The 13,311-nt window shown below is 38.4% G+C and overlaps 1 protein-coding gene across 3 annotated transcripts in view; it reads left to right on the top strand.

The window, feature by feature from the left end:
- Nucleotides 1–426: 426 nt before the first annotated feature.
- The window catches only part of LOC114046934 (protein LSM14 homolog A), a 61,309-nt gene continuing 48,424 nt past the window's right edge, over nucleotides 427–13,311 (top strand). For 2 of the 3 annotated variants that reach the window (XM_027867565.1, XM_027867564.1), the window contains exon 1: nucleotides 427–604. In XM_027867565.1, coding sequence (XP_027723366.1) covers nucleotides 484–604 — 121 coding nt within the window. In that variant the 5' untranslated portion in view covers nucleotides 427–483. The remainder of the gene's footprint in view (nucleotides 605–13,311) is intronic. The other variant, XM_027867566.1, reaches the window with a different exon arrangement.

Genomic DNA, 13,311 nt, shown 5'->3' with positions numbered 1-13,311 from the left:
CGGAGCTAACAATGCGCTTGAGCTCCCCGCCGCCGAATCAGGAACCCGAGGCAAGCAGGCTTCTCTTCACGAACCACCGGGAACGACTCCACGCAGAAGAATCCGACCCGAGGAGATCTCGCGAGACAAAACGGGATTGCTTCCTCCCGGCATACCCCTCGGCTGCCGCCGCTGTCGCCGCCGCCGCCGCTGCCGCCGCCGCGGTTTGTAGGAGGGGGAAGGGAAGGCTACTTGGCTGGTTGAGGGGGGCGGGGGAGGGAGCGAGCGAGCGGAGCGGGGCGAGCGGAGCGGAGCGGAGGGCGGCCATGTTGGGAGAGAGGCGGCTGCAGTAGTCGGCGGAGCGGGCCGGGGCCGAGGCCAGGCGGGCCAGCTCGTCGTGGGACGGAGCTGGGGGTGAGAGCGGGAGCGGCGACAGCGGCAGCGGATCGGCCTCTCTAAGTATCCTGCCCGGGCTCCGGGGGCGGCGGGGGCCGGGGCGGCGCCATGAGCGGAGGGACCCCCTACATCGGCAGCAAGATCAGCCTCATTTCCAAGGCGGAGATCCGCTACGAGGGCATCCTCTACACCATCGACACGGAGAACTCCACCGTGGCCCTCGCCAAAGGTACGGCTGGGACCGACGGACCGCGGGCGGGCCGGGATCGGCGTTCTGGCCGAAGGGCGGGAGGACTCGGCGCTCCGGCCTGGCCCCTCAGGGTCGTGGGGAGCCGGGAGCCGGGAGCCGGCCTGCCTCCCTCCCCGCCCGCCGCCGCCGCTGCTCGGGCTTCTGGGGGGTATTGGTTGCACGGGGGCCTCCTCGCCGACGGCCTCACCCACACAATGTGACGCCGACTCGGGGCTTACCCGCGCAGGTCTGAGTCCGCGAAAGCGGCGGGCGCAAGAGTTGCCTTTGAGCTCCCTCCCGTCCCCTGGGCCCGGCGAGGCCTAGGCACAAAAGCCAGTCTTTGACACTGTGAAATGACCGGGGGTCAGTGTGGGGGGAGGGCTTCGAGGCACTCCCTGTACGAGAGTCAACAAAAGCGGTCAAAGACGATCCCCAAGGCCCCTTCCAGACTCAAAAATTTTGCGATACTGTCCTCAGACGTCACAAAACAAAAGCTAGGACGTTTTAAAAAAAAATTTCACTCTCAAATTTGACCTCTTTATCTTCATAACCTTAATATTAGCTATAATTTCTTGTGTTGTTCTTGTTTAGACAAGTATATTTTGTATCGTCAATTAGAAATATTCAAATGTTGTGAAATTTTAAGAAAATGTGAACAGTATGCCAAAATTTAGTGTGTACCTTGTAGGTTAAAGGGTCTAAAAAGACTATAAATAACACACGAAGCTGCAACTTGTTTGAAAAGTAATGTTTACCTGCTAAACCAGAATAGTTCCAAAAGCTTATGCAATGACCCATTTAAGATGTGTATTAAACGTACTACTTTGAACTAGACTGGAGTTCAGCTAGCTCCTGGAGTCCATTTCTGTATCTTGGAAACAAATTGAAAGAGAGTTGAGTTTAAGATGAATGTTGGAAAACCAGACCTGAATAGACAGTGTACTGATAATGTGGATCTTTGTGAAGCCTTGTGATTAAAAGGGGGAAGTTCTGAGCTGGGATATATATGAGAATTGTCCTACTGGTAGTGTTCAGCAATTGCCACAGGATGTCTGGTTTTTGTTTCCTTTCACATGTTTTTGCCCCTTAGACTGGAAGAAAGAGATGAAGAGAATAAATCAGTTCAGGCCTTTTGGCTTAGAAACTCTCATTCTGCTCAGAAGTGACAATATTGCAAACTAAAAAGAATAGCATGTCTTCCTTGGAAGTAGGTGGTGTTCTCTATTTTCTCTCTTAAGATTCTATCTTAAACCTTGAGGGAATAGGGGGATAATTGAGAGTGTGGGGAAAGGTAAAAGCATAATTTTTTTTTTGCCACTTTATTTAGTATACTTAGCTTTTAATTGAACCTGTGCTTGGAGTTGTAGAAGCCAAAGTTTCAAAGTTCAGAAAATACCCCTTAGTTAACACTATTTCACACTGATCAAAGAGTAAAAATATTAGTAGCTTCTGTCCCTTTTCAAAATACCTCCCTATGACACTGTTGAGAAACAAGGATAACATCTGTCAGAGCTTGTCTGTTATAGTGAAAGAGATGCATTATGTGTCATTGTGTATAAGGGGCACATTTTGATCCTGGCTGCATATTATAACCACATTCATAGTGTGGCAGGATGTTTTTTATGACAGAGTTTTACTGTTTACTCCTTTAGTTAGTTTTAGTGGTCTTGTTCTTGCATTCTTAGTTATTTTGGTGTTTTAAAGCCATTCTCTTTAAAAAATGAATTTCTTCCAAGAGCAAAAGTAGCACTCAAAATAGAAAAGTATCATAAAACTATCCTTGTCTAATTAAAAACATTGCATCATTAGAAACAATTAGCTTTTTCAAAAGGGTCCCTAGGAAAATAATATTTAACTACCTTGAGTGGAGTTTCTGACTGAATACTTGGAACTCTTTTGGTTTACATGTGGTGTATTTATTGCTTCTTTGGAGATACTACTGACCTCACACAAATTCATCTTGTTTTTGCTCTTTCAGTGCTTGGAATTCTAATACATTTACAGATTTATATTTATGCATTTTCCATCATCTACTTTTCTACACTTTTTTGATAATTACAAAAAGGTTATCATAAATACATAATTCAGAGAGATCAATTGAAAAATAATTCCAAATTAGAATATTACTTTGACTTTATATAGCAGCTTTTGAAAAATACTGTGTTCACATTCTAATAGGCCTTGAGGGATAAAAAAGGAAACAGTGTAAATTGCAGATTTCCTAGTCTTCATAATCAGCAACTTCTTCATCTTTTCTCCATTCTCGGTACCCACAAAAGATGACCAGTGAGAATGTACTTGGTTAAAGCTTGAACTTTACTTTTTTGCATTATGCCAAAATTACATTCTGTCACAACCCACATTTTCACCGATTAAGTAATTATTCTTCAGTTGACTTCTAAGTGGCCTAAGATAAGGTTCTGTGCTCTGTCTAAAGTAAAGATACATTTTATGTTGCCTTGTTAGCAACTTTATGTACTTACATTCCTACCCACACATAATTTGTTCTTTGTATTTTAACTGAGTAAACAATTCAATGCTTGCTGTTGTTCCACAGTTTAAAATTATATTGTCAGTGTACTTACTTACGGTTCTGCATAAGAACTTCATAATAGAAATTCATCCATTTCACGTGAATCACTATATATGCTTTTTCTTAAGAAAATAATTTCTCAAAAACCTATCAGAGGTTTTTTGCCTTTATGAAAAGAAACAAGGTTTATCAGCTTTGCAAAAAATTATCAACTTGTTGAAGCTATTCCATGGAGTAATATAGAAATCTAATCCTATTTAGCCCCCCCAAAAAAACTAAACAAACCAAACCCCAATAGATATCTACATATTTTAAATCTAATGCCTCTTTTGTGTTCCAGTTTAATACACCAGATTTTAAAGTATGCCTACTTTGATCACTTGAAATTTGGAAATTCCACTTGTTTCAGAGTTGGAAGGGACTTGAGGTGATATAGTTCAGCTAGTAGCAGAACATGAATCCCTTCTCCACCACACCAGATAAGAGATTATTCAACATTTGCTTGAAGGCCTCCAGAGATGAGAAACCTATCATCTCTGAGGCTAGCCCATTCTACCCTTTAGTTAATGCCAGATGCTGGTGAATTTTTTCTGGAAACAGTCCCGTCTGCTTCTTTGCAACTTCCATCCATTGGACCTAGCTTTGCCCCCCAGAGAACAAATGTAATCCCTTTTATATGTCACCCATTCATATATTTGAAAATAGTTCCAAAGTATAGATAAGGAAATTATTATTTTTTAAAAAGTAGTCATGTAATAAAATTTTAACAAAATTATATTAATCATTCTTAGTTACTGTTGGCATTTGGTCAGTCAATCAAATTAACAAGCATTTATTAAGATATTTTCTATCTGCTAGGCCCTGTGTTCAGTGATTGGGATAAAACAACCAAAAAGAAAAAGAAACAGTCTCTGCATCTTGAAAAAGTGAGGGGTTCTGTGAGGTGGAGGTGAGAAGGGAATTACTGTTAATGGGGGTCAGCCAGTGCAAACGTCTTCATTTGGAAGATAATGAGTGCTGTGTGTGATGAAAAGAGAGGAGGCCAATTTGTCCCCACCTGAAAGTAAAAGAAGGGAAGAAATATATATATTATGAGGCTGAAGCTTCTACTGTTAGTTTCAATACAGGGCTATGCATCATCAGTACTGGATCCTGTAAGTGGTGGCTGCTAGTCATTGGACCAGTTGTGGTGGTATCCCCTCATTGCAACAAGCTCACAATCTTATATTTTTTTGTTTCTTCATATCTATTCAGAATCAACTATCTCAGTGTTGATTTGTATCACAAAGAGTGGTTCTATTTAGTTTTAGGTGACCCAGTTAGATTTTTATTTAGAGTTTATATTTGGGAATTTTTTTAAAACATGTTTTATTTCTCATGGTACTGCTAAGATAGATCAACATTGTCCTTCCCATTTTTCACCCCTGTAATAGGATATACTCAGAGTTGGGGTGCTTAGTCCCACATAGCAGCACATCTGTAGCAGAGGAAGAAGTTTGTTTGTTTTTCCCCTCAACAAATCCACCTTGTAAGAAGAGATTTCCTAACTGTTAGAAAATAGTGACATTTTATCTTGACAGATTTGCATCAGGTCTTTTATACTTTAATTCAAAGAAAAGCGTTTTGTAAACTTTTAATGAGCTATCTAAATGTGAACTACCTTATCTTTTTAACATTTCCAAGGTCCATAATTTCAGTGATATGGATGCTTTTACTGCTATGGATCACAACCTCTCGGTGCCTTAGTAGGCAACATTCGTATATTGCCTGGGATGGGAAGGGTAGGGGGGAAGAGGGGGCCACAGCGGTGGTGGTGCAAGGCATTTTCTGGTGACAAACATCTCCTATCCCTCAGGTGACAGGAATAAAGCCATCCCCAGGCCTGTACTTGAAGCTTTTCTAGCTTGGTAACTATAACTATAACTAACTACATAGCCTTTGAAAATCCAGGGTCAGCTCCCTTTCACAGTGTGGCATCAGAGGACTTCTTTGATATTTTCTATTCAGAATACCCACCCCGAGATGAACTACCAGGTAAATGATACTTTGTTGCCCATATATAAGGAATGCCACCTTAAGGTTCACATAACTAGCTTTAATTCTGCTTAAAAATCAAAGTGAATGATTTACAAAAAGATATGTAATATCTCAATGGTAGCTCAGAAAACTTTTAATTGCAGTCAAGTAGGTATTTTTCATTTGATTTGTATGTTGTCAGGCAGTATAAATTATAGTGTTTTAATAATGTAAAAGGAGACAGAGAGAGTGTTATTTTTTAAATTAAGACATAAATGCCTTTTTAAAATGTTTATTTTTCTGAATTTGACAAATACCAGAACAAACACATCTCAATATACAAAGTAGAAATGGATAGGAGAATTATATGTGAAACTGCACATCTATTGCACACCAGTTTGCTTTAAAAAAAAGTATGTACTAAATTTAACATGTTACTTTAAGAGGCTTCCAAATGCTTTTTTTTTTTAATTCATAGTTTTTGTGACTAGGATATGACTGGATAAAATAACATTTAAAATTGCAAGGATCTGTGATTTTATCCAGGATACATGCTTTTATGAATATGATAACTCCCTCCACCAATGAATATTACGACCTCTTTACTCATTAATAGAAATTCTTTATGAATTGCTGATGCTGAAAAAAATTTACTTAACAGCCAGCTTGCTCAAGGATAATGACCTCTCCAAACTTAGCTAGGCTGATCCTTAGATAGACTTGCAGTCTTTTGGTAGAGGTTTCTACTGGAAGTCTGGCTGCTACTCTGGTAGAACCTTCCAGACTTTGGCATAGTCTTTCCCAGTCTAGGATACTCTGCATAGTACTGTGGTATTGGAGGACTTTAAATGGGGTAACATATGGTGTAGGAGTAGTAAGACTGGTAGCAGTATTAATATTCCTGGGGAAATCATATGAAGTTTATGCTCATATATGCAATTTTAAAGTTTACTAAGATGATTCAATCCTCAAAATAATACTGTGAGTTTGGTAATAATAGTATTGTAATTCTCATTATACAGACTGAAACTGAGTCTCTAAGAAGCTAAGTGACTTCTCCATTGTTATATGGCTAGCAAACTTTGTAAATAGCCACTAGACTTAGCTCTCTCCTGGCTCCAAACCCCACACAAGTTCCACTCTACCAGCTGCTGCATAACTGTGATAATTATTAGCTGTGTGACCTTAGGCAAGTCACTTGATCTCCCTGAGCTTTGGTTTCCTCATGTGTAAAACTGGAGTAATACTGTAATACCTACACATAGGGTTGTTGTGAGGCTCCAGTGAAATGCCTAAATCTTAAAAGCTGTCTATGTAAGTTATTATAATTCGCATTTACATGGCACTTTTATGGTTCCTAAAGCTCTTTTGTGACAACAACCTTTTGCAAATACTATTATCCTCATTTTGAAATGTGAAAAAGTTGAGGTTCAGAGAGGTGGTGACTTTCTTAAGATTCGGATTTGAATTATGTAAGTTCAATTTTAATGACTAACCTCTTAATATTTTTGTCTAGAAAATTCAAGATAAAATGATGAGACATTGTTTGTGACTTGAAAAATTGGTCTCATTGTTTTATTACTTCTTATCCTTCAAAGTTATCAATCCTCAAAATTAAGGCATTTGTGAAAGAGTTTAAACAAGTACAGTGATATTGCCTGGAAGGTAATTTTAGAACCAAAAAGGTACTTTAAAGATCATCTCTTCCATCTATGACTTAGTATGAGAAGGCTGACCACACATGGAACAGTTATAGTTATTAAATACTCCCAATCATAGAATACTAGTATTGGGAAACATATTTCCTATAAGCATTGTATTGGGGGGGGGAGGGTTAGAGTCATTAACACAGAAGTAGGGTTTAGAGATGAAACCACTCATTCAGTTAAAATAATTTAAGATTTTCAAGTAAAGAACCTAGTGCAAAACACAGACTACTAGTTTAAAGTGTTTATATGGGTAAAGCAAGTTCCATTAGATCTTACTCGGTAAGACACTCTGTTGGGTGTTAGGTTGCCATTTCATGGAAAAATTAAGAGTAGAGGCAGCTAAGTTTCACAGTAGATAAAGGGCTCAATTGATCTGGAGTCAGAAAGACCTGAGTTGAAATCCAGACTCAAACACTTAATAGCTGTGAAACTCTAAGCAAAATCTCAACCTCTGTCTGCCACAGTTTTCTCATCTGTAAAATAGGGGTGATGATAATGATAATAATTACAGCTGTCATTTACATAGTGTTTTTAAAAGTACCTAACAAATACTATTTCATTTTATTCTCGCAACAATCTTGAGAGATAAATGCAATTTTCTTCCCCATTTTACAGATGAGGAAACTGAGGCCAAAAGGGGTAAAGTGACTTGCTCAGTGTCATAGAGCTAGTTAAGTATCTAAAAGCCAAATTTTGAACTCTGGTCTTCATGGCTTTGGGTCCAAACCTCTATTCATTTTGACATCCATACTACTTAACCTTCCAGGGTTATTGTAAGTTTAAAATAAGATGAGATTTGAAGAGTGTTTTGCAAACCTTAAAACACTATATAAAAGCAAGCTGTTAATATTAAAATAAGAATGATGCTACATTGTGGAGAAATATGTAATAAAAGCTACCTGCTTTCAAAATTATCAATCCTCAAGATCAAGACATTTGTGACAGTTTAAATAAGTACATTGGTGTTACTGTAAGATACTTAAGCAGTGTCCTCCATCCTCCCTTATCGTTGATAATGGTGGAATTTTAGAACTGAAAGGGGCCCTTGAAGAACCTCTAATTCACCTGTGGCTTCATTTTTACAGGTATGGAAACTCCCCCTTAAAGAGGAAGATCCTTGCATAAGGGTACACAATGAATTAGTATCAGGGATGGAATTAGAGCCCAGATTTTAAAGAAAATTTTTTATTTTAAAAATGTATATATTATTTTCCATTGTTTTCATGCCATCTTAATTTCCAAATATATCCCTCTCTCACCCAAAGAGCAATGCTTCATAACAAAGAAGAAAAAGTCAGTTCAGCCGAACTTAACAGAGCAACTACACAAACCTATGCAGTATTCCTTTCCCACAGTATTCTGAAGCCATTTCCTGCCAGCCAGCTGATTGTTAAATTTTCATTATGAGCATTTATACCTTAGAAATTGGCAGATGTTCCAAATCAGGGCTTGATTTTTGTTTTGTTGATTGTCTGGACTTAAAGTGAGAGAGAAGATTTTAAAGTATATTGTACACATTTTTTTTTCCTGGAGAGCCAGTTGTTAAACATTGCATGTAGTCTCTCCAACTAAGGGAGAGAGATACATTCTTGTATCTTTCTTTCTGGACCACGCTTGGCCTGTATAATTACACAGCATTCTTTTTTGGTTTTGTTCTTTCCATTTATATTGTCCTTGTAAATCTTGTTTTTCTGGTTTTTTGAACTTCACTTTATGTAGTTCATATGCTTCTTTGAATTCTTGATATTCATCATTTCTTATAGCATAGTTCCATTATATTCACTCACTACAGATTATTTAACATTTTCCAGTCAATGGATATCTACTGTGTTTCTAGTTCTTTGCTGTTCCCCACAGTGCTGCTATAAATATTGTGGCATATATGGGACTTTTCTTTTTGTCTTTGATCCTCTTGGCATATATATGCTTAGCAGTGGAATCTTTGGGTCAAAAAGTATGGACAATTTAAGATTTTTGTTAGTATAGAGTGCTACTTGCCATCTACCCCTGTGTTTTATTGAGAGGCATCATCATAGTGAGTCAGACTAGCATAGTAGAAAACGCTGAACTTAGTGTCAGGGGAATCTTGGGCTCGTGACCTGCTTCTAACACTTATTAGCTAGGTGATCATGAGAAAATCAGTCTTTCAGCCTGTTTCCTTTTCTGTAGTACCTTTCTTAAAGAGTCATTATGAGTATTAAATTAAATATTGTATATAAAGTTATATGCAAGCCTTAAAGCACCATGTATATTTCAGCTATTATTGTTAGTCCTGAAGCTTTTTAATGCCCCTCCACCCTCTCAAAAAATCAAAACTAGAATTCCATGAGTGTAGATTCATTCACTCTGAAACATAGTAAGAGAAAACTTCTTTGGCATTAACCTTGATCTTTGGCCATATCCTGACATTGTTTTGTTTCTGCAGTTCTAGGGTCATTATGTTAAAATCATTTAAACAGAACAAAGCAAAATTATGTACAGAGGATAGAGGACTGACCTCAGAGTTAGGAAGACCTAGATTCAGGTCCCTTGCAGCATTGCTATAGTCCTGGCACCAGCTTTAGATCGCTTGATATACATAGATAGAAAGATGCTCTTGTGGTACTCTATTCTGTTCTTGCTAACTGACTTGGGAGTCAACATCTTGGAGTATAAGAAACAACTGTAGAAAGCCAGTGTAGCCTCTGACTGTAACTTCTTTTGTATTTTAGTAGTCTACCAGGCCTTAGGAAACCATAAGAGATTTCTTATTGTCAAGTAATTCTATCTATAGAAAACTTTGAACCAGAACTCCTGGAAACTCTTCACCATTCTGTTAGGATAACCTTCAGCTAGAACCAAAAGTAAAAAAGAGAAAGTTAAGAGACGGTGAAAAATGAGAAGCATTTTGAAAGATGGAAGGAGCCCTATAGGACCTCAGTCCTATAGAATATAGCTTTGTATTTGACATACTTTCAAAATAATTCTGAAACTGGAAGCAACTAATTTGAACTTGTCCCATGATGGTGTGTGCCTCACTCTAGAATGAACATGTTTACTTGGCTGTATTTTTTCCCCAGAACATATGTGCAGTTTTAAACAAATTTTTTCTGTTCAGCAAAGTGGCCTTTCAGAGGTACATATACTGTATAAGACCACAAACATTTATTACATACTCTTTGTAAGAGCATTGTGATAAGATGCAAAGTATAGATAAGACATGATCCCTACTGAAAAGGATCCTCCGTCTAATAGAGAAATAAGTTGCAAATACAGATAGCTCTTATACACATAATTACATGGGAAAATTCACTAGAGAGTTACAAAACAAAGTGTTCTATGAAGTCTGAGGGTAAAGTTATTACCAGCCTGGGGGATCAGAAAATGTTTCATGGAGGAAGTGGCATTTGAGTTGTGTTTTAAAGAATAGTTACAAATTCATCGTCTAACTAGAGATTTTTTAAATGGGATGTGCACATGATTTTTTCAGATTCGAAGTGTTTTATCAGGTCAGTAGAGTTCTTTGTCACAGACATTCTTTGTCTGTATCAACATTCCCCGACCTTTCCATCCCCTCATGTTATCTTCTGTTTCTCCTCAACTTCCTTGCTAAACTCTTTCCAAGAAAATATAGAATGGTAGCGTAGAGATAGTGGATAGAGTGCTGAACTTTGAGTCAGGAGGAACTGTGTTCTAATTCCATCTGAGTCACTTACTAGCTATATCTGTCCCTGGGCAAAACACATTCCTCTCTGGGCCTCAGTTTGCTTATCTGTAAAATCATGGGATTGGTCACAATGACCTCTAAAATCCCTTCTTGCTCTTAATCTAAATCTGTGATGTATGAGCTTAGTCTCTACTTGCTTCCTCCATTTTTCCCCACCCCTTGCATTCTGTTTTATGATCTTACTGCTATACTGAAATTGTTCTCTCAGAGGTCACCAAATTTTGTTGTTCTGTACTTGACAAACATCATCAAACATTAGAATTTCCATATACCCAGAAGAAAAGAAAAAAATAACAATGGCCTCTTAATTACTTAATTCCTCAGTTTTTCTCAGTTATCATTCTTAGTGTTTCTGTTTCATCTGATGCTGTTGACCACTGGATATTCCTTTCTCTTTTGGAGTCCGTGACACTCCCTGCTGTGATCTCTTCTCTTAGCCACTTTTTCTAGAGTGGTTCATCATCTTCTTTCTTCCCCCTTCCCCACTGAGGTTTGGTACCACTCTCCAGTTTTGTCTTTAGTCCTGTTTTCTTCTTTCTATATGCACTTCTTCTTGGTGTTCTCTTCCATCCACATGAATCAAATTAGCACCTTTATGCAGTTGCATCCCAAATGTATATATCTTGCCCCATCATCTCCCGTAGAATCGCACCTCCAGCTAGACATGTCAACCTAGATGTCCTCGTGGTGTCTTGAACTCAACATGTCCAAAACTGGACTCATTTTCCTTCTTAAACCTGCTGCCCTCCTCCTGACTTCCCTGTTGCTGTTGATGGCCCCACCATCCATCCTTCCCAGGCTAGAAACTTTGGAGTTGGTTTTTTTCCCTTTCCATAGCCCTTCCACATCTAGGCAATTGCTGCTGTGTTGAGTTTTACCTCTACAACATCTCATCCTATCCATCCCTCCTTTCAATATTACGAGAATTTCCCAACTGGTTTTAAAGACATTTTTCACACAGCTGCCAAAATAATTTTCCTACTACACCGGTCTAAATGTATCACACCTCTGCTCAAAAAACTTTTAGTGATTTCTTCTTGCCTTCTTGATAAAATACAAGCATATGCCATTTAAGACCCTCCACAATCTGGCACCAACCTAATTTCCTAATTTTATTTCACATCATTCATTACAAGTGGAAACCTGGTATAGTGGAAAGAGCACTAGATTTGGAATTAGAGGAGGGGTCCAAATTCCAGCTCTGCTACATGCTATTTAAATGACCTTGGACAAATCACTTAACTTTTCTGGGCCTTAGATACTCATTTATAAAATGAAGGGATTGAACAAAATGACTTCTAAAGTCCTTTCAGATCTAAATCTATGACCTTCCTCCCCTTCACCCTATATGTGTATTTATGTATGTGTATATCATATTGCATGTGCACACATACCCTGACGAGTATATTGTAAGGTCTTTGAGGTTAGGGACTGCCATTTTGCATTATTGTGTCTCCAGAACCTATCACAGGACTTTCAATCAATAAGTTAGCATTTAATTAAGTAATAAAAATAATATCAGCTAACCATTAACTAATCTGTTACATGCCAGACGTTATACTAGATAATAAAGATCCAAAGATAAAAATAAAATAGTCTCTTCCCTCAGGGAATTACATTGTATCTAAGAAACAAGGTGTATGACTATAAACATACAAAGTGAATGTGGTACGGTTTGGGGTGGGAGAGAACTAATAGTTGGAAAGGGCCTTGTACACAGTAGTAAATAAATGTTTGTTAAATTCAATTGAATTGAATTCCATTTAAGATGGTGGCATAAATAGGTGCAAAGAACCTAGTTCTGCAACAGTATACTTCAGTAATGCTATACAGAGGGCATCAGATCAAGAAATCCAAAGAGAAACATTTGTAAGCACCTCCAGCCAAAAGCTGACCCACTATTCCCTCCCACAAAAAAAAAAAAAAAGACTAGAAGCTGCAGCACTTAAAAGAGAGATCTGGCCAAGAAAGCTGGCATGAACTCAGATGAACATGCTAGAAGATTAGGGTAATGCCCTGACCAGAAAAGGCCCAGGGAAGATGAAAGACTGTGGCACTGCCTCATCCAGAGATAGCCTGTGAGCATTTTAAACCTAGAATGGATACCTTATGGGATGTAAAGCCAGCAGCAAGAGCACAGGAAACTGAAGTTAAGACTCAACAGGGCCTCACTACACCATCCAAGAAAGAATAAAAAAGGGGCAGCCCTTAATCCTAACCCAAAGTCCAAACTCAGGAACCAAGTCTGGGGGTATGAATAGTAGAAGACACTAAACACTATGAAGTGAGAGGAGTAGTCATTAAATAAGCCTCACTCACTATGTTGGGGTGGGGGAATGAGAGAGATGAGGAGAAAATTTGAAACTCAAAATCTTATGGAAGTGAATGTTGAAAACTAAAAGTAAATAAATAAATTTATTATTAAAAAAAATAAGCTTCACTCTTACATGAAATGGACAAAAGAGGATTTAACACAGAGTTTATTATAAAAATACATGAGACTCCACAGGGAACCAGGGGAGGATTTTGGAAGGTAGAGAGCAATTAGGATAATAAAGAAAAAGGAAATTCACAAGCGAAACAAGCTTCCTGAACCTGAAAGAAAACTTAAAATAAATAAGAGTGATCATTAAGGCAATTTGGTACTGGTTTAAAAAAATAGAAAAGTTGATCTGTGGAACACCTTTTGTTGTTCAGTCCTGTTCTACTCTTTTTTTTTTAATCCTCTCTCACCCCTTAATTT

Source organism: Vombatus ursinus, unplaced genomic scaffold (genome assembly GCF_900497805.2).
Source record: "Vombatus ursinus unplaced genomic scaffold, bare-nosed wombat genome assembly UNPS02014786.1, whole genome shotgun sequence".
NCBI classification, from domain to species: Eukaryota; Metazoa; Chordata; class Mammalia; order Diprotodontia; family Vombatidae; genus Vombatus; species Vombatus ursinus.
The sequence above is the reverse complement of the archived record's forward strand: the minus strand, read 5'-3'. Positions and strand labels throughout refer to the sequence as shown.